The sequence below is a fragment of the Crinia signifera genome, chromosome 2 (genome assembly GCF_055691185.1).
Source record: "Crinia signifera chromosome 2, ASM5569118v1, whole genome shotgun sequence".
Classification (NCBI taxonomy): Eukaryota; Metazoa; Chordata; class Amphibia; order Anura; family Myobatrachidae; genus Crinia; species Crinia signifera.
This window is the reverse complement of record NC_139218.1, coordinates 21,350,526-21,372,814: the sequence shown is the minus strand read 5'-3', so window position 1 is coordinate 21,372,814 and position 22,289 is coordinate 21,350,526. Positions and strand designations below refer to the sequence as shown.

General features: G+C 45.4%; 1 protein-coding gene across 4 annotated transcripts in view; it reads left to right on the top strand.

Annotated features, from left to right (window-relative positions):
* The window catches only part of DYRK1A (dual specificity tyrosine phosphorylation regulated kinase 1A), a 77,539-nt gene that overhangs the window by 28,704 nt on the left and 26,546 nt on the right, over positions 1–22,289 (top strand). For all 4 annotated transcript variants that reach the window (XM_083171704.1, XM_083171706.1, XM_083171705.1 and 1 more), the window contains exon 2: positions 4,180–4,251. In XM_083171704.1, the coding sequence (XP_083027830.1) occupies positions 4,242–4,251 (10 nt within the window). In that variant the 5' untranslated portion in view covers positions 4,180–4,241. The remainder of the gene's footprint in view (positions 1–4,179; positions 4,252–22,289) is intronic.

The following is a 22,289-nucleotide window of genomic DNA, read 5'->3' as shown; positions in this document are numbered from 1 at the left end:
TAGAGTTTGTCATTTACATACGTGTTTATGGTTCCAAAGATGTATCGGGCATGGGTTTCCCGGTAGCATGTTTGATTGGAAGACTCGGTGGCCAGCGATCATTAGTCCGGGGAAGCATTGCTTTATAGTTCCCAATGTTTTGTAGTGATCCCGCTAGGATCAGGACAGGGCGGGACGGCCCTGCTGACATCACTGACGGGGCGTGCCCGGCACCTACGGAGATTCTGGGTTCCCTCCAAGCTCTCTGCTTAAACTGAATAGATGATCTATTCATACGGTGACTGTGTGGGCAGGCTGTTATAGCAGGGTGGTGCTAAAGGGGCATGGGGCATTTTGCCTTTTAAAAATTGGGCAGGGTGCTAAAACACTAGTGGACACTATTTTGGGAATTATGAAGAACTTTGTATCATTGTTGTTTTTTAAAGTGTTTCAAAACTGTACAACACCAGGCAGTGGGGTAGGCATATGAAGCAGTGATAGAGAAGTGGCCCATGGCAACTAATCAGCACTGAAGTAACATCTATAATTTGCATAATATAGAATTAGAGTTGGAGCAGCTGATTGGTTGCCATGGGCCACTTCTCCTCTGGCTCACTTCTCCTCCCTTATCAATGCTTCATATATCTACCCCAGTGTTTGTTACAACTCAGACCCATCATTCCTAAATAGACAAGTACATAGGAGACTGATGAAAAGAGTGCGGGCGTGAGGCAGGGAGGAGAGAGGGTCCTGCTCGTCAGAGCTTGCTGCATCAGTCAGGTATATAGTTGGAGTAATCTAGCAAGGAGCGTGGTGCTGTATTTGTACGTGGTCCCAGGTGCTGCCTATGTCCCTTCTCACATCCAGGTGTCGCTAACATTCCTTATATCAGAGGTTTGCATGTGTTTGACCATCTGACACTGGCGCTTCCTTACGGCGTGAGCGGCAGCATGGCGGAGGAGAAGGGGTGGTATAACATGGGCAGAGTACATTAAGGGTGTAATTGCGGGTAAGGTAGACCCGTACAGAGACCCAGTATTCTGTATTAGTAGGATACACTAGGCAGGTGCAAATACCCACATCCGCTTCTGATTGGTTGGTTGCAGGTGAACGTGTGAAGCTGATAGGTGCTGTCTGCATTGCCTGTGTTATATGGCTGTGTGTCAGGATTACGTCATTGAGAAGACTCATTACACTGGTTCAATTATAGATTTTGTTTCCATTTGAATCATACCTAAATAGAGATTTCAAATGGTTGACACCAAATGGCCATTTTGCATTAGGTCAACAGCGACAATAGTAGTCTGTATTAAAATGTAACCTTTATTTATTCTTATTTAAAAGAGAGGGGAGATGATGTATATTCTCACCTCTCCACAAAAAAAAAGAGAAAGAAAAAAGAGTGCATTAAAGTAGGAAATAGTGTTTTAAAATAAATGATTGTTAGGTTCTGCCTGCCTGTCATCCTCAGAGAATAACAAAAGGAGGAAAGACTGTCCGACTACAGAGGTGATTAATTACTAATATACAGAGTAAAGCCAAACATACCCTGAAAAAAGGGAATTCGCTGCAAGTTGGAATACAATAAAGGGTACATGATTCATGAATATTGAATTTAAAACTAAACGGCACATATAGGTCAGAACCTAACAATCATTTATTTTAAAACACTATTTCCTACTTTAATGCACTCTTTTTTCTTTCTCTTTTTTTGTGGAGAGGTGAGAATATACATTATCTCCCCTCTCTTTTAAATAATAATAAATAAAGGTTACATTTTAATACAGACTATTCCTTTCCAATCAGTTAAACGGACCATGGGACAAACCCACGAGTGCACCCAAAACATCTCTAGCCTCTCTCTTTTTTGTCTGTTACATGTGTAAAAATTTCTAGAGAAGGGTAGCACCATAGCTGTCAAAACAATAGAAAATAGAAGAAAACACACAACTAATAGTGTGGAATGTAAATAAGAAGAATAAAGGAACAGCAGGGAATTGTACAGGGTCCGTACAAAGGAACACTCTGTGCGGAATAAAAACACTTCTTCCAACAGCGACAATAGGTCTGTAAACAACTAGTCGGCAGTGTTTAGAGTCGACGTGGAAATGATTGACACAAAAATAGTTGACAGTTTTTTCAATCGTTTTGGGGTCAAGGAAACCACACGTCAACCTTATTCCTGTCGACATTTTGCACTTCTCGACCTTCAGCAGTATCGACCTACTGTAGATCTATTAATCCACACTCGTGTTGTAACGATGCTCTCTCTGTATGTAATGGGCCCCACTGTACGTATTATAGAGATATAATGCTGTCTTATACAGTGTTGGTGATGGACCTCTCGCTATATGCTGCTGTTTGGGTGCCCGCTGCGCTGGCCGTACTGTCAGCGGATGACACCTGTACTGCACGCGGTCACTGGGGCCTTAGCGCTGAGATGAGAGGTCGTACTGATTATTACACACCCGCCAAAGCCCAGCATTCACAATTGCTTATGTGAAAGATGAAGAGATGGGAGGGGTCATAGGGTTGACTTAATTAAGGTTGACATACATTATTAGACCACTGATGGTCGACACCTGAAATAGGTCAACATGGCTAAGGTCAACACAAGCATTAAGTCGAAAGTCAAAATGTTGACATTAGGTTTTTGTCCCATAGTCAACATGGACACCGTCTAAGTCAGGGATGGGGAACCTTCGGCCCTCCAGATGTTGATGAACTACACATCCCAGCATGCCCTACAACAGTTTTAGCATGGCCAAATAGCAAAAATGCAGCAGGGCATGCTGGGATGTGTAGTTTAACAACAGCTGGAGGGCCGAAGGTTCCCCATCCCTGGTATAAGTGTACCGCTTCCCCTTGCATGGCTCGCTGCACTCGGCGCACTGTTCTGTTCTCCCGCCGCGCCGTAGTGGATGATCGGCTAAAAAAACCCCTCATGTTGCCCTTTTGATTGTCGACCTATATACGATACACCGTATGCAGTCCTTTTGCATACTATGGAGAGTTCACATGGGATGTTGCTACGGGCAACCAATCAGAATCTACTTATTTATTTAGCAGCTTCCAGAAGATAATAGATAGTATCTAATTAGTTGCCCATCGCAACATCCCATCTGAACTACAACTCCCATCTTAGTAAATGTCTCCCTATGTATCGTATGAGTTCCCAGTAAGGGCTGCCAGATTCAAGTAGTTGTCCCTTGTGATCTCTGGTTCTGATCCGATGCGGACGGGACTGCGAATCGGATCAGTATCTGAGATAAAACACATGCGATATGCCACTTTACCCCTCATTTCTCAGCCCGGTGCTTCGAAATCGGGTGAAAGGGGCCCAAATCGCACCAGTGTATGGGGGCCTTTAGAGGTATATTATAAGGAGGCTGAGAGGTGGACGTCTATCCAACCACCTGTCTTATCGTTAACCAAGCTTTATAAGAAAGTCAGCTTAAGGGGGGTATTCAATCTTGGATTCCGACTGGCGGAATGTTCTGACAGTCGGAATCCCGCCCGGTTTCGCCCTGCTCGACTGGTGGAATTCAATGTTCCGCCTGCCTAGTGTCGGCAAGTTGGTGTGTCGGCGAAACAGCCGTGAACTCGACAATCCACGTCCATTTCCGACAAAACAGATCCGAGTTGTTTTAGTCGGATTTGTTTTGTCAAAATCCGCCTTCAATGCTGTCGGAAACGGCAGCATGGAATAGCCGGCTGGCGCTATTTCCCCTGTCGGAAATAGCTCCCGGCATTGAATACCCCCCTAAACCTGCGCGGCGCATTATATTGTAAATATGTTCCCACCAGTCCTTGTGCGTGCTTCCTGCGGCCTAAAGTAGCGCTAGGCACTCATCTATCTGGAGGTCTGCAGGCAATAAGGTGCTAGTAACCGATCCACCCAAGAATGACTCGACCGTATCCCCGTAAGAGGACAGCTTCAGCCGTCGGGCAGCCCATCTCGTTCTGTGAACTCTACCGTTCACACAAATTGAAATTGACAAAGCAAAATGATTCGTATGTTTATCAAGTTCATGGAAAGTCCATTCTATTGTTTGCCAGCCATACTTGCACGCATGCACAAATGTCATTGTAGGTAAACAAATCCAACTTTCTTGTAGTTGTCCCGGATCTGGGAAATAATTGTTGCGGGTGCAGATGATAATAATGACCCTAATGTACCGTTCTCTCTCTTCTTTGAAGCTTTGCGGTTTGCTGCTGGACTCTCCCCTCCATTCACAGGATATGAGACTTGAAAGAAGACGATGCATACAGGTAAATGCCATTTATTCCTTCTGTATCCCTAATATTCCGTGTCTGCCTCAAAGGTAATGAGGGCGGATTTCTCTATTCATCTGTACTAAGGAACCGGCTCTGATGTCCTACAATGTGAAAACATGTCTGCTTGATAGTTGAAGGCGCCGTCGTTTAAAAAAATGCGTTAATCAGCGTTTAAAAGAAAAAAAAAAACTCTTGAGTTCTATGCGGTCATGTGACATGTTCTTAGGTTTCCAGACCAAAATGAATGATTTCAGAGTGGAGCGATTTATACGTTCTGGTTTTAAATGTGACCTACGTTGTGGCCCCAGTGACGGTAACTACAACGCTTGATTCTCAGCGATTGATTTCCGTTATATGATCCTGTCACGGAGTGTCTTCAGCAATTGTTACAGATTAGGGGGTCTATGTACTAAGCATTGGAGAGAGATAAAGTACCAGCCAACCAGCTCCAGTCATTTTTCAAACACAGGTCAGTATTCAATTACCCCATGGGGGTAATTGTGTTGGTGGGGGTGCAATTAGCCCACAGGTTCTCAAACTCGGTCCTCAGAACCCCACACTGTGCAGGTCTCCTCACAGAATCACAAGTGAAATAATTAGCTCCACCTGTGGTTCTTTTAAAATGTGTCAATGAGTAATGAATGCACCTGTGTACCTGGCAGGTGACCTTGAAAACGTGAACTGTGGGGTCCTGAAGACCGAGTTTGAGAACCTCTGAATTAGCCTGTATAAGCCAGCTCCAGCATTTTCACTGAACCTATGGGGGTTATTCTAGTTCACTCTTTCTGACAAATTCCTTCTTAGATGGACAAAACCATGTGCACTGCAGGTGGGGCAGATGTTACTTGTGCAGAGAGAATTAGATTTGGGTGGGGTTTTACTTCAAAGTGAGATCTATATTGCAGTGTAAAAATAAAGCAGCCAGTATTTACCCTGCACAGAAACAAAATAACTCACCCAAATCTAATTCTCTCTGCACATTTTACATCTGCCACCCTGCAGTGCACATGGTTTTGTCCATCTAAGAAGGATTTTGTCAGAAAGAGTGAACTAGAATAAGGCCCTATGTGTGGGTTTTTTCGGCGGGAAATTTATGTATTCTGAGCTTTTCCAAATTGGATAGGCCAAAAAATTGTGAAAAACACAGTTTTTTTGCTCCTGATGTTTCTTCGGAATATGTCATAGCCTGCAAGATGACAGTTAGGAGTGCATTGACTGGTACTTTAACTCTCTTTACTTTATCTCTCGTCACTGTATTGCTTTCCAATGTTTGGCGCAGGAGAAGTCTTGCTCTCTCACCGCTGTGATAAATAAAATGCTGTTGTAGCCAGATTAACGCTGCCGTTAAGCGTCAGAGCGCGTTGTCAACCGTGTTATTGGTATTCTGGGTTTCTTTTGGAAAGATTGCTTGAATTGTACGTATTGTGTCTCTTGTATGAAGTCAGAAAGATGATTGTCGCCATTTTTTATGTCCTATAGTTTGATAACTGAACGAATTGATGTTGGAATTCTGGTCCTTTCCTACCTGACCCTAAGTGATGTGCAGCAGAGATTAGCAGTGATCAGAGCACAACCAGGCCTCGGTGTAGCCCTGTAAATATCCCATCATTATGGAGACAGCAGGCACAATGGCTGCCCATTCCCTCTTGTGTCTGTATGGGCTGAACTCTACACAGGGGCCTGGGAGTCCTGCTCTGTGTGCGCTGTAATGGGTTCAGCAGGGAAAGGAGCAGATTACAAACGCCCATGAGGTGGTCGCGATCGCTAAGTGCTTTACCCTTGGCTTCCTGTCAATATGTAGGATACTGGTTCTAGTTTCCGCGAAGTCACATTGCAGCCCCTGTGTGCCCCTTCTGATGCCACAGTGTGCGCAGTGCTGAGTACAGGGTCAGGCCTTGGCTGGATAGCGACGTCTTCTCACTAGTCAGCTGTGCGTATACTGGGTTGGTGTAATAATGTAACGTGACCCACAGAGCGAATGTACAGCCACTTGTTAGGCCTGTGAGAAATGCCGTACTGCCTATCACTGATCTATGTGGTTACTGCTGTATCCTGGCTCCCCCCCCCCGGACTCTGTAACTGCGCATTATCGCGGTGGTTGTCTATGTAGGCCCGGGCCATCTATTGCATTATCAGTATAATGAATGGGATCCCCTAACGTTACATTGGCTGTGAATATTGCATTTGCTCTCTGATGTTATTACTCTAAGGACCGTATCCGCCTCTGGTGCCAAGTGTCACCTGGAACTTTAGGACTATCGTTTCCTCACGGACCCTTTCATAGGTTTGGCTATACAGTCCTAGTATAGGTTACTGGCCTGATGTATTGCAGCTTCACGGGGCTGTGACGTTTATTTTATATGTTACGTATTTCATGGCTTGTCTTTCTATTGTATGGGGTCGTTGGGTCGACACATGTAAGGTTTTTGTTTTTTGAGCCGACATGTGCCGACAGGTGGTATTTCATACCCTGCCATCCAATTGTGGCATGGAAGGAGATTAGGATGTTGTGCTTAAAATTGTAAACAATATTGTGTAAAATGAGTTTGTGTATAACGTCGATGTTCACAAACGCTGTCCTCAAGGCACCCTTCAGTTGAGCGGTCGATTATATCGATGGACCATCGGCAGTTCTGATGTATTGGGCAGTGTGTATGGAGAACGCTGTCCAATCCATCTATAAATATATCTGCAGATCAATTGATCTGCAGATATATCTGTTAGTGTGTACCCAGTCTTAAGCCGGCCCTACATCTACAGGTCGGTTGTCAGATTGGGCTGGTTGGATCAAAAACCTGGTTATGGATGAGTGACAGTTTTTGGCAGCTTTCCAGCATTTCATAGCAAATGGTCAACTGTCAGTTATCCTCATCTATTACCAGGTTTTTGTTCCAACCAGCCCAATCTGACAATCGATCTGTAGATATATCTGTTAGTCACAGTGTGTACCGGTCCAGTTTTTAAGTTCTATCCATGCTTGCCAACAGATGACTTAATTTGTATCTCAGTCAGTTTGGTTTAGCCATCTGTGCTGCTTCAGGGATATCCTACAAACCTGGGCTGTTAGGACGTCTTGAGGACCGTATTCGGGAACCGATGGTATGAAGTGTATATGAAACATAAATGCATTCTGTGTTTAGGCTTGGTGCCCCAAGAAATCTCATTATGGTACGCTTGCATTGCAAACTACAGAAACATTCAATATCCAAAATACTTGTTGCCCCATGCATTTTAGACATGGGAGACTCAACCTTTATTTTATATGTTTAGTTGTTTGTTGCTATAGTTGTTAACATGTTTGTAATATTATTGGTCGCCTGTATATCTTTCGTGGTCACAAATTTATTTATTTTTATATATTCATAGTTTTTTTATTTTTTATTATTGTCTCTCTAGCACACTCTGGTCTGTATTACAGCACTGCGGTACAAACCAGAGTGTTCTAGAAGCACCAGAGCAAAGAGCAACACCCCAGGCTGGAGAGAGTAACTGCACAGCTCGTGACAGGTGCAGGTTGCTGTAATAAACACTGAGCTTATATGCTATATATATGCTGTATATTATCCCGATACTGGACCTTGATTCAGAAATGACATAAACACATTTGCGTTTTGTGCGTTAAAACTGTGCGTCTCTTATCTGCTGCTTTTGTACATGACCCAACCATTGGCCACACATCAGTTGGACACCAAATTTCGAAGTAACTGTTTAGCCACCCAGCATGGCCGCTGTAACTGAGTCATAATTAGCCGGCTGAAATGGAAATAACTTGCACAGTATTGCACTGACAGGGTTATATAGCATAGGCTGCGATTATATTGTATAAAGTGGGTCTTGTGATGCTATTTGTGTTGTTATGTTACCTTATACACGGACGGGTGACTCCGTCTCTGCAGTACAAGCAGGTGAACGTTTCTTGGCTCCGTGTACAATCTTAGGTGCTGATTTATCAATGAGTTTTAAAACTAGATGTTTTTGATAATCGGTGTCCAGCCAATCGGCTCCTATCATGTGTTTCAAAATGGAGTTAGCAGCTGATTGACTGGACACCACTTATCATACACAACTATTTTTATTTGTTTCAGATTTTTTAATTTCTCCAAAATTGTTGTTTGGTTGGTTGTTTTTTTAAAACACTGAAAGTTTGATAAAGTTTTTTTGTGGGAATTGAATTTGGCACGCTGTGCAGACATTGCCCAGTTACCTCAGTGCTGACATACGTTTTGCATCAAACCTCTATAAGGTGCGACAAAGTCTGCATTTTTATACCCCCCCCCGGTGTATCGTGACAGGCCAACATTTGTCGACTGGTGGTGTGTGTGACCGGTGCTGTGGTTAGAGGAGGCGATGATAGAGTCTCACTGTGGTTAGATGAGTCGGTGATAGAGTTTCGCTCTTATGCTTGGTCATTGCCGTGTCACTACTAGTATTGTGTAAGAGCTACGGTTACTGCCACAACCTAGCGCTGGCCTATGTTCTCACAAGACCGTCTTGGATAGATCAGAGGGAACCACAATGCCTTTATGAGGACTATGGTGCTATGTATTAACACTATAGAGACCATCAAACCACATGGACAATGCAAACAGCAGCTTAAAACTGAAGCTAGTAAGTTGTTTGAACATTGCACCATCAGAGTGCGGTCATTTTGACATCACGTGGCTGCTTACCAGATGCCAATCTCCTACAACATTGGATCTTGAAATCCTCTGTGCTGCTGTGCATGTTGTGATGGACTGATTGGCTTCAGGTTTCCCTTTACCGACCCACTTCAGAACTAGGGACACATGAACTGCCAGGAGTTGGATTGCATACAATGAGGTCCGTGATTACGCTTGTATTACGTTATTAAACAGCCGGCTTGGTTATATTTACTGTGTGCTCAATCCGCAACTTCCATCGCTCTCCCTCACTCCTCTGGTGTCAGGCGGGAGGAAGTGGTCGGCGTAGGCAGTGTTAGAGTGGCCGCTTTGCAGACTTGCTGCATACAGAATGCATTGTTATAGTGGTTGGGTTATACACATCAGTGGGAGCAGTGATACCACATTAATATAACATGGCTGCGTCCCCTGTGACTTCCCTTGGAGACAGCTGTGATGTAGTTGGGGCGTTATACGGAACTGCAGTGTAATATCGGGGTGAATACATGGTTTCCACACAGGTCATTTATGACCATGTGTAATTATGGTGTCCATTTACTGGTCAGAAGTACCAACCAATCAGCTCCTAACTGCCATGTTGCAAGCAGGGTTTGAAAAATGTCAGTTATAAGCTGGTGGGCTGGTATTTATTTATGTCCACTGTATCTCTCTCCCTAGATCCTTGTATTGGTTCGTGATCCTACAAACTGAGAAATGCAATAGTGTAATGAGAGTCCTGTTACAGTTTTAGTGTTCATTCTAGCACCCGCCATATTTGAAAACCCATGCAGTTCCTTTTCCCTGCCTGGGGTGTCGCTGTCTGCTGTGGTGTTTCTAGCACAGGTCTGGTTTGCATATCAGTGCTGATATACAGACCACACTGTGCTAGAAACACCACAGCAGACAGTGACACCCCAGGCAGGGAAGAGGAACTGCATGGGTTTTCAAATATGGCGGGTGCTAGAATGAACACTAACGGGAAACTCTCTTCTGTATAACATAGATGGATGACACACACAAGTCTGCTTCTGTGTGTATGTAATACTGTACATATCACATACATAGTACAGGCCCAGATAAATGACTGCTGCCTCCTATCCGTCCTGAGCCGGGGTTATGCTACATATGACTTGTAAGGGATTTATTGTGTATAGGGGACCATAGAGTACAGAGTGCGACACTCCCTTCCTGACCCTGTCACTACCTAATATCCCCAGCATCGCTGTGACGCTGCTATTGAGCGTTCACTAATATCACTAGGCTCCTGGCTATAAGATATAAGACTTGCAGCATTCTAGATCTTCTGGATCTCTGTATGTAAACACGACTTTTCCTTTTTTGACCTTTTTGCTTGTGTCGATTTTTTTCCCAGTGTTGACCCCATGCGTTGCAGAGCCCACAGCTGTAGAGACATGTGCTTTATACTGTAGATGTGGCTGATGTCTAATATTAGGATAAAGTACTCTCCATAGGAAGGGGGACCATGAAGAATGCCCTCAATGAATTTCCTTCTATCTGGTAACGTGCAGTGACTGCAGGCACATTGCCCCATTCCGGATCGACACATTGCTCCCATTAACATCGCAATTATTCTGGGAAATGTTGATGCGTTGATCTTACGATAATAGTCAGATATATGTAGGCAGCTGGGCACCGCGGCAATGCTCGGTGGCACATTGCAAGGGACTGGATTCCCTCCATTGATATGGTCATGAAGTGTAGAGAACAGTATAACCGTCCCAAGAAAAGTTGGGTGTGGTATAGGGTTCCGACAGTCGGGATCCCGACAGTCATTAGCCCGACGTCGGGATCCCGACTGGCTGGACCCAGACAGCATTGTGAGCGCAGCTAAGCCCCTTGCGGGCTCGCCACGCTGCGGGCACGGTGGCTCGCTACGCTCCCACGAGGGAGAATAGCCGGTGGCCATCGGGAACTCGTCTGTCTGTGTTTTAAGAGCCGGGATCCCGCCGTCGGGTAAATGACTGTCGGGACCCCGTCCGGCACCCGAAAAGTTAGTTAGCAACAGATGAGAAGTGGGCTGGATGCCTTCATTCACTCAAACGTCTAATTGGTGCGTTGGGACGTTTCTAACTTTTGTTGTGGCTTGCCATTGCATATTCTATCATATCTGTCCATATGACTGTCCCATTGTTTCGTCCTTGTGGTAAGGGGGGCCACAGGCGCCGCGCCGTATTCCCACACACGCGACATGTCTACATCGCCTTCCTATACACATGCTCTAGCACGCACCCCTGTAGCCATTTCCTGCATTTCTACTGATTTATACAGACACCCTGCCGTACAACTACACAAACACAACATCATTATATACTTACAGAAAAAAATGAGAGATTGTTGCACGGACAGAGGAACTGGGATATGACGTATAACCAGGGCTGTTCCTGGGCGTGCGGTTTGGGTTCATCGAGTGCATCTCTTTAAGAAGATTTGTTTATATTTCGCAACCTGTAGTTGACTGTTCACGCGCGCCTGTGTCTTCACGCTGTTGTGAGTCTCACACAAATAGCTGAAACAGGAATAGACCTTCTAAATATAGCCCAATTGTTGGGTAGAACGGTGTCTGACATGTGACTGCGAATATCAGGAGCTTGTTAATTGGTGCGAGTTCAACATACTAAATGTTTTGTGTGTGGATCCAAATGTGATCAGTCTCTTCCCATCCTGTTGCTGCTCATTTCAGCGTGGCTGTAGAAGGATCGGAGAGAACGCCAGTCATGGGGGACGTTTTTTTTTATATTTATTTATTAAAGATCAATTCTATTCTAATGATCAGGTTTAGTTTCATGTAATTCTGTTCATGAATGTTTAGTAAATAGTCCATCGAGTCCCTTATTTCTCCGCATATAATCTCAAAGTCTATAAAAGTGCTTTAGGCCGGTTACAGTGATTCACATTCATTCAACACATGCTAAAAATTCTTCAGCACGCCTTTTACCTGCTGCCGGTATGACTTGTATGTCGTTATTAGTGCTCCTTCTAGGGGCAGGGCGCTGAGGTATGGGGTCAGCATGAGGGGGGCTGGCCTGGAACGCTGATGTCACTGTTGGGGGTGGGCATTGCACGCCAGTGTGGGGCGGGCTGGGCCTAGCGACAGTACTGCAGGGGTGAGCCCTGAATCTACAGCAGTGCTGGGCTTCCTCGAGCGTTCTGGCGGAGACGAGTGCGCTGGATTTTCTAGCAGGGCACTGCTTGAGGGACAGGGTGCATTTTGCCTTTAAAAATCACTATTATAACAGCATGGACAATAGCGAGGACAAGCAGATTACTACTAAGGTGCCCATACACTAGGTTGATTCCACGGCAATTTGATCACTCGTTATCCAATCCCGGTGAGAAATCCGATGAAAAGTGTCAAAATCGCATGTGTTTGACATGTCCTGTCAGCATCGCATCGGAGCCTGAAGATCACACCTGCTGCATGATCGATATATTGCATGCAATATATCATACGCAAAAGGCGTGCATAACGTGTATCATGACCAAATTGAGAGAATTCTCTGTTTTGAAGACAATTGTCTCAATAAATCGGCAATGTGGGAGAGGTTATCTGATAAAATCACACACTGATCGGGAAAGCAGATTTTTAAACGTTCTTAAAAATCACGATCTATCCGGGCTTTGCTTTTTTGATGTATAGTGGGGACTGTCCAGTTGGGGTGGGGGGGGGGATGTGCAGCCAGGCAGAGCTGGGAGTGAAGGTGGCAGGGTGCAGTGTTCTGCATGCTGTGAGTGGAGGGGGTGGGGCAAAGGCAGCCAGCGAGAGCTGTGATGGGAAGTGGCAGTTTCCTGTGAGAGCTGTGAGGGGAGGTGACTGGAAGTGAGCGGGTAAACCCCGCCTTCCCGATCTGGGTACATACGTTCACAGATCTATTGCACAGCCCATGGCTGATATTTAGAAGCATCGTGCTGTGGGTACCGACCACCCATATACCCGCACCTGGAGCCTGCGGTGTTTGACCGCTCACGCCCAGTTGTGACGTCCGTCCCAACTGATCAGGAGGCGTGTATGGCGAAAATGCGGCCTGATCAGCCTGTAGCTATATCGGCAGATCAGATATATGGATTAGTGTGTACCCAGCCTTAAGGTGCCCCATACATCTATAATGTATTGGGGAAATCCCATGTTCCCCAGGCAGTCGTTTCGGCTGGATCGGGATTTTTAAACCGGTTAAATATCTTCATTAAACATGTTCTAAAATCCCGATCCTGGCGGGGATCACAGAATCAGACACTTGTAACCTGCTTCTTTTCCCCGATCATTGATACTCAGGACATCCTGTCTGTCGGGGGTTCAGTGCTTCCTGCGGGTCGGAGGGTCGCACCTGCTGATGTATGGAAACCTGTAGGCAGAGGTCGCGGTTTTTAGTTCACACCTGCGGAGTTGGTGATAGCTGCGTACAAATCATTTTAGTGTAAAAATGTCAGGATATAGGGAAGTAGCTGGAACATCCCTTCTAAGGAATAATATCGTCTTTTTAAGTAGTGACATATAGGCACAATAAACTCCTCATATCCATGTTTTTTTGTGCCAAGAGGAGGTTGCAATCAAAAATAATGGGTGTCCGCAGAATTCATTCCCATCCGCACTAACGAATAAATACCCCCCCCATCACTTTAGACAGGGGAGCGGATGGACAATAAAATCTCCCCAATGCATTTATAAGGAGTACAAATTGTACAAATGTGTAAAATAGTAATAAATATATATGGTACATCATTTTTTAAGAAAATGTAAAATATGAAAGGTTTTACAATTAAGTCTAACAATGGTTTAACGATTTATCTGTAAAGGATCAGTACGGAACACTTGACACAAACCATTTTTGATTAAGGTTAAGTTCAAGGTTAAATATTCTGTTGTCCGGCTGTTGCACAGAAGGATTAATGGCATTTTGGGCAAATTTGTCTCATTTGGAGTGCCTTTGGGATGCCCTTGAGCTCTCCTTGCAATGTGTTCTGAATTTTGGAAAGGAGAATGTTAAAACCTGTCGCCATTAGCATACACAAGGCATTCCCAACCTGTTCCAAGGTGGCTCCAACCGTCCAGGTTTGAGTGATAGGCTAGCCTTGTTTGAGCACAGGTCATTTAATTAGTACCACACATCTTTTGATTTAACCATTTGTGCCTGGTATCCCTGAAAAGCAGGGTACAGATAATCTGTCCACTCTGCCTGGTGGGAACAAAAATCTGGCAATGTTTGGGAGCACATGACAGTCAGAGATTTCCTCCCAAATACTGGTTATTGGACAAAAATGAATTCAGTAAATCAAATGGATTTAACCAGTTTGTCTGAAATGTGCACTGTTTGTTTTTCAGTGTTTGGGTGCAGATAGTTGATTTTCATTTGCTCCCATACATTACCAGATTTTTGTTAGTCCAGTTGCGCTGCCAATCCACCTACCACCTGTACACCTGCTTCAGGAGCCGAAAGGTGATTGACAGCTCAACTGGGCGGGCACATGTAGACGCACCCACCCAGTTGTGACGTCAGTCCCGACCGACAGTGTGTATGGGGAACATGCTGCCCAACCTTGTTCAGCCACCATTGCTGGTTTTCCTGAGGTCTGGCTATGTCGTCTGTTCTCAATCTCAGCCATCAGGTCCCCAGATAGTTCATGTTTTCCAGGTCTCCACAGAATCACAAGTGAAGGAGTAAGCTCCACTGGTGGGTCTTTTTAAAATGTGTTCATAAGTAATAAAAATCTGGTACTGGATGGGAGCGAAAAATCTTGGAAACAGCCAAAAAATGTCGCTCGGACAAGGTGCGGTAGGTGAATCTGTTTGGGCTATTTTTGTCCATTTTCCTTGGTTTGTGAGCATATTGCTGATTTGTCATTTGCTCCCATCCAGTACCAGGTTTTCAGTCTAACCAACCAACTAGTTGGATGGTCGGATGAAAGTTGGTCTTGTGCAGGGGTGGCCAAACCGGACCTCGGATACACCAACAGTTCATGTTTTCCAGACCACCTGTGGATTAGTAGAATGCGTCAGAAATTTTTGAAAATGTGACAGTTGGTAGTGACTACACCTGTGCACCTGCTAGGTGGTCTGGAAAACGTGAACTGTTGGTAGATCTCAAGTACCGGTTTGGCCAGCCCTGGTCTAGTGTATGGCCAACATAAGATATCATCACCGGCTGCATTAGGGGTGTAAATCATGAAGTTTTGGGGGGATACTATACTCTTTAGTCACACTCACACACCTGAGAAAATAAATCCATAGTTCTGCGATAGTTCCTCCACATTTTACCAGTAAACCTTTTCTAACAATTCCAGTCCAGGTTTTCTCTGAGTGTGGTGTGAGAGTGCGTTTGCGAGTCCTCCAATTCGCATTTCTGGAGAGCAAGAGAACAAGTCTGTCACTCACACACTGTGGAATCAGGGAACTTCCTCTACTAACCTGGTGATCTGCAGCATGGGACTGCAAAATGCAGAATAGGCTGTGCATTCACTTATTATGTTCTTCCTGAGGATTCCCGTTCCTTAATGCAACCTCCTGTTTTTGTGGGTTTTCCTATGTGCATTATATGCAACGTGTGTGCTGCAAACACGGTCATTTCGCCACTTGATTATACTAGAAGTCTACCGGATGATTAGCGAGTCGTGCGCCGAATCATGTGCCGAGGCGGTTTGTGATAAACCACTTCTTGCAAGGAGCTGGTGATGGCGGATAAATACCTGGACTGGATAATGAAAATGATAATTAACAATATGATTATGCAGCTAAAATTGTGATAAATATGAATGAATGTATAATAAAGAGAATCTATATGTACTATTATGAAGAGAAAAGGAGTTTATATAGTGAATGTAAAAAAACCCCCAATAAATTAAAACCACGTAAACATGATAAATGGATGAAAATAATGTACGGCATTTGATTCAGTCAGTGAATTCTGATTAATTGAAATGCCTTAAGTGGATAGATTCATATCCCTTTTCCACTGAAATTGTGGGTCCAACACGGGTTTTGAACAAAGTTCCAACCAGGGTCGGACCTGATTAAAAACACTGTTTCCACTGCACTTTAACCCAGGTTATTCCCGGGTTTACCCCATAAAAAGCGACCTTTTTAAGGCTCACAAAGATGAGGTCACAAAAGTCCCCAGGGGCTCAAATCAGTGGCCAAAAATGTATTAAGTTGGGAGTTCTATCTCCCATCTTGATAAATGACCCACAGTGTGTCACAGTGCTACCCGGGTCAGAAAACATTGGTAACGTCTGTTTTCACTGAACCGTTATTACCCGGGAAGGATTCACGGGTCACTTGACCTGGTATCAAACCTCCCCCAGTAATTTATCAAGGTACAAGTCGTTCCAGGTCCTAGGCTGCTTTCAGAAGCTGGTGCTGGTTAATGAATAAAAGTGTAACGACGTAAAGTAATGAGTACTTAGTAATGCAGTCTAATGTTTAAAAGGGTCTAGGAAGGAAGTCATTTACCTGTGGATATCCTATAGAGGGGGCACCATGTTGGGCACAGGCAACTTGTATTACCACCAGGTCTAGGCCTATCTCGGGTGGCATTGAACCTGTCAGACAAACCCTCAGAGGATTTGGCTCATGTTTCGCTGTGACCCAGTAATAGGGTCCAATACTGATTCCGCCCTAGCCATGGGGCGTTGCGGCATTATTAGACCTTTCCGCCCCCCCAACCGCTTTAAAACGATTACTGATTCCTTACAAACATTGGGAATACTTTAGGCAAATGGCGATACCTTCCATATATATCTAATATATGTGTGTGAGCTCCCGATCCGGAGGATCTGTGCTCCACGGTGCTCACTTTGATGGGTCAGATGGGAGCTGGGGTTCTCCTCATTCCGCAGCTGCTGGGATTCCTCTCTGGAAGCAGCAGGAGATCTGGGTTCTGTCAGCTGCTGGAGGAAACGGCGCAATCTCCAGTCTGACTGGTGACATGCATTGTACTTAGGTTAACCCTTCGCCTGCCAGCCATGACACGACCTTGAGCCCAGCAGGCCTGCAATGTAAGACCGTGTCGCCAGCTGCGCGTTGCAATGATCACAATGCGAGTTTCATCTGCGAGAAAGATGCGGATTCAATGTGAATCTAATTCCAAACCCACGGTGTTAATGGGGGCACTGCAAGGTGATGAGTCCCAGTAGGGTATCTGCTCCAGGTGTTCGCCCAGATCCCTATAGCTTTAGGCCAGGGACGGGGAACCTTCGGCCCTCCAGCTGTTGTAGAACTACACATCCCAGCATGCCCTTCAACAGTTGTAGAATGGCAAAATAGCAAAACTCTGTAGCAAGGTATGCTGGGATGTGTAGTTTAACAACAGCCGAAGGGCCGAAGGTTCCCCATCCCTGCTTTAGTCTACTGGTAGAGAGATTGGGTTCTCTTCAGAGTTCATCCTCATGCATTGCGGTGGAAAAGGGTACCCCAACATCGCTGGTTTCCTTGCATACCGGGCTGCGGTGTTACTCAGAGTGTCTTCCCTGACCAATTCTAGAGCAGGCATGTCCAAACTGTGGCCCGCCAGCTGTTGTGAAACTACAAGTCCCATCATGCTTTGCCACAGTTTTGCTATTAGGGAATGCTAACACTATGGCAAGGCATGCTGGGATGTGTAGTTTCACAACAGCTAGTTTGGACATGCCTGACTTGAAGGTAAATTTACTAAGCTGGGAGTTGCATGGTAAATGGTGCTTCAGCCAATCGCCACCTAACGGTCATGAGTTTTAAAAATGACAGCAGCTGATTGGCTGGAGCGCCAGTCTTCCTACCCAGGGAGTCGTAAATAGCTAAAACTCGTTGCTAAATGGGCCCCCAAAGTTTTGATCTGGTATAAATTTCACACCAGAATAGCCATGCTGAGATTTGTAGTTACACAAATCCAAATGTACCTACAGTGCTTATTTATCGATAGTTACTTCTATAGATCACATACGCCACAGCGATTCCCTGAGACTACTTCAGTCATTCACATCAGTCCTTGCCCAAGGAGCTTAAACTCTAGTCTAGTGGTTAAAATCTCTTGGATGCACTGAGCAGGTCATTACTAGCGATGCACTGTAAGTCCCATGCTAACCTGTGTAGAATCTGTGTGCTGTATTTCTATTCTGTCCCAGAGAGCTGAGTCTGTTGTATAGAAGCAGATAGTGAGGCTGCAGCCCCCCCAATGCTAGGTACAAGGCTGGGGGGGGGGGAAGGGGGACACCCCCCCCCCCCCCCCGCCAATGTATAGTCTCTGTGACTCCAGCATCATGTCCAGCTAAGTGCTGCAGGATTTATCTGTAAATCCCCCTGTATCATCACTGCATTGCCCTGCCCTTTTCCAATGGCTTGCAACAGCACAAGCATGAGTATATATATAATCTCCTATCAGTTGCAACTGATCCCCCCCCCCCCCCAATCGCCACCTTAACCCCCCCTTTTTCCCCTCTTTTTTTATTTTTTTTTTATTCTGCGCCCGCCCTTTCCCGATTAATCTTAAAAGTGTTAACGACAAACTTAAAAAAAAAAAGAAAAGGAAAAAAAAACTGACAATGCTCAATTTTCATTTCTTGTTTATTGTTTTGTTTTCCTATTGGGCAGCCGGGAAGCGGCTCTGCCCTGGCAACTCGCAGCAAGTCGATTTGCATAGGGCCGTCTCCATTGGCCCGCCGCTGCCGGAGCCCCGTCCAATCAGGCCGTGCCGTCAGAGTGGCAGGCTATGCTAATTAGCCGCTGTTGCTGGGGAGGCCGGCGCCTGTGCTCCTGCATTGTGTTGCCTGGCCAGAGACGTTGATAAACGAGAATTTAATGATCTGCAGCAGCAGCAGCGGCTCCTGCTCACTGCAAGGAGGATGTCATTGGACATCTTAAATACCTTTATCCCATATCCACAGAGACCTATGCAATGCTAGTAATAATCCTATAGATTTATAGATGGGTTTTAAATGTTTAGTTTTGCGTTATGATTTTTTATTTTTTTTTGCATGCAATTTGCCCAGTGCTTGGAATATCAGTATGCAAGAGGGTGGCATTGCATGGCATAGAGTGCTGGCAGGAGCTGGTCTGCACATGCAGCCCGGTGATCAGTGCTTGGTGCATGACCTGGAACGTGTTTACTGCATTCTAAAAATATTCAGCCCAGGCATGTGCTGGTGTCGCCGCAACAGGTGGGCACTGGGGGTGACTCCGGCAGATAATTTTAGTCTGCAGTCACATGCCCTTCTCTGGCCAATCCCCTTTTTTTGGATGGTTATTTTTTCTTTTCTGTGCACTTAACTCCATCAGTGTCTAAAAGGCAAAAGAGGGTATTGGGGAGGGGAGAAAGAGAGAGAGGGTGGGGGGCAGCGAGGTAGTCTCACGCCGGACGAGTGTAAATAGCAGCGTGTAAAATAAATACTATATAATAAATACTATATATATAATTAAAAAAAATACTATATATATATATATATATATATATATATATATATATATATATATATATATATATATGCAAAAACTTTGATCCCAAACAGCTTCCGTGGTGCCGTACCAGATAGATAAATACACAGCAGTTTTTTGTTCCCAAAGACAAAATGAGTCGGCACTCCACGTTTTCCAAAAATAAATTGTATTCAAAAAAGATACATTACAAGGTGCTCCAGCAGTGTCATCAACGTTTCATGGCCCCTACGGCCATTTCGTCAGGATGTGGGCTGCAGAGTGAGAGTGTACCAGTGCCAGTGTGTATATATACTGTATGTGTGTGTGCGTATATGATTTATATTATAAAAACACTCAGCATGGAGGTTTCGATGCGGCGCTTTCTATACTTACACAGGTCACCATAGTGCCAGGTGCCAAATGGGGAGACTCACACTTGGCCGGAAAGCCATGAAACAAGGTCGTGTTTCGCTCTTGGCTTTACCAATGTTAGGTCTTTTTATGCTGCTGAATAGAACCCTAAATATATTGTCTGCAACATTTGTCACATTACCCAATCGCGTCCATCAATGCCTAGTGTTACCTTGTGTTTCCCTGCATCCATCAGATCCTAGTGCTACCTTGTGTTTCCCTGCATCCATCAGATCCCAGTGTTACCTTGTGTTTCCCTGCATCCATCAGATCCTAGTGCTACCTTGTGTTTCCCTGCATCCATCAGATCCTAGTGTTACCTTGTGTTTCCCCGCATCCATCAGATCCTAGTGTTACCTTGTGTTTCCCCGCATCCATCAGATCCTAGTGTTACCTTGTGTTTCCCTGCATCCATCAGATCCTAGTGCTACTTTGTGTTTCCCCGCATCCATCAGTCCTAGTGTTACCTTGTGTTTCCCCGCATCCATCAGATCCTAGTGCTACCTTGTGTTTCCCCGCATCCATCAGATCCTAGTGTTACTTTGTGTTTCCCCGCATTCATCAGATCCTAGTGTTACCTTGTGTTTCCTGCATCCATCAGATCCTAGGGTTATCTTGTGTTTCCCCGCATTCATCAGATCCTAGTGCTACCTTGTGTTTCCCCGCATAAATCAGATCCTTGTGCTACCTTGTGTTTCCCCGCATCCATCAGATCCTAGTGCTACCTTGTGTTTCCCTGCGTTCATCAGATCCTAGTGTTACCTTGTGTTTCCCCGCATCCATCAGATCCTAGTGTTACCTTGTGTTTCCCCGCATTCATCAGATCCTAGTGTTACCTTGTGTTTCCCCGCATCCATCAGATCCTAGTGTTACCTTGTGTTTCCCCGCATCCATCAGTCCTAGTGTTACCTTGTGTTTCCCCGCATCCATCAGATCCTAGTGTTACCTTGTGTTTCCCCGCATCCATCAGATCCTAGTGCTACCTTGTGTTTCCCCGCATCCATCAGATCCTAGTGTTACCTTGTGTTTCCCCGCATCCATCAGTCCTAGTGCTACCTTGTGTTTCCCCGCATTTATCAGTCCTAGTGCTACCTTGTGTTTCCCCGCATCCATCAGATCCTAGTGTTACCTTGTGTTTCCCCGCATCCATCAGTCCTAGTGCTACCTTGTGTTTCCCCGCATCCATCAGATCCTAGTGTTACCTTGTGTTTCCCCGCATCCATCAGTCCTAGTGCTACCTTGTGTTTCCCCGCATACATCAGATCCTAGTGTTACCTTGTGTTTCCCCTCATCCATCAGATCCTAGTGCTACCTTGTGTTTCCCCGCATCCATCAGATCCTAGTGTTACCTTGTGTTTCCCCGCATTCATCAGATCCTAGTGTTACCTTGTGTTTCCCCGCATCCATCAGATCCTAGTGTTACCTTGTGTTTCCCCGCATCCATCAGTCCTAGTGTTACCTTGTGTTTCCCCGCATCCATCAGATCCTAGTGTTACCTTGTGTTTCCCCGCATCCATCAGATCCTAGTGCTACCTTGTGTTTCCCCGCATCCATCAGATCCTAGTGTTACCTTGTGTTTCCCCGCATCCATCAGTCCTAGTGCTACCTTGTGTTTCCCCGCATTTATCAGTCCTAGTGCTACCTTGTGTTTCCTCGCATCCATCAGATCCTAGTGTTACCTTGTGTTTCCCCGCATCCATCAGTCCTAGTGCTACCTTGTGTTTCCCCGCATCCATCAGATCCTAGTGTTACCTTGTGTTTCCCCGCATCCATCAGTCCTAGTGCTACCTTGTGTTTCCCCGCATACATCAGATCCTAGTGTTACCTTGTGTTTCCCCGCATCCATCAGTCCTAGTGTTACCTTGTGTTTCCCCGCATCCATCAGATCCTAGTGCTACCTTGTGTTTCCCCGCATCCATCAGTCCTAGTGCTACCTTGTGTTTCCCCGCATCCATCAGATCCTAGTGCTACCTTGTGTTTCCCCGCATCCATCAGATCCTAGTGTTACCTTGTGTTTCCCCGCATCCATCAGTCCTAGTGCTACCTTGTGTTTCCCCGCATCCATCAGATCCTAGTGCTACCTTGTGTTTCCCCGCATTCATCAGATCCTAGTGCAACCTTGTGTTTCCCTGCATCCATTAGATCCTAGTGTTACCTTGTGTTTCCCCGCATCCATCAGTCCTAGTGCTACCTTGTGTTTCCCCGCATCCATCAGATCCTAGTGCTACCTTGTGTTTCCCCGCATTCATCAGATCCTAGTGCAACCTTGTGTTTCCCTGCATCCATTAGATCCTAGTGTTACCTTGTGTTTCCCCGCATCCATCAGATCCTAGTGTTACTTTGTGTTCCCCCGCATCCATCAGATCCTAGTGTTACCTTGTGTTTCCCCACATCCATCAGATCCGTAGTGCTACCTTGTGTTTCCCCCCATCCATCAGAGCCTAGTGCTACCTTGTGTTACCGCACATCCATCAGATCCTAGTGCTACCTTGTGTTTCCCCGCATCCATCAGATCCTAGTGCTACCTTGTGTTTCCCCGCATCCATCAGATCCTAGTGTTACCTTGTGTTTCCCCACATCAA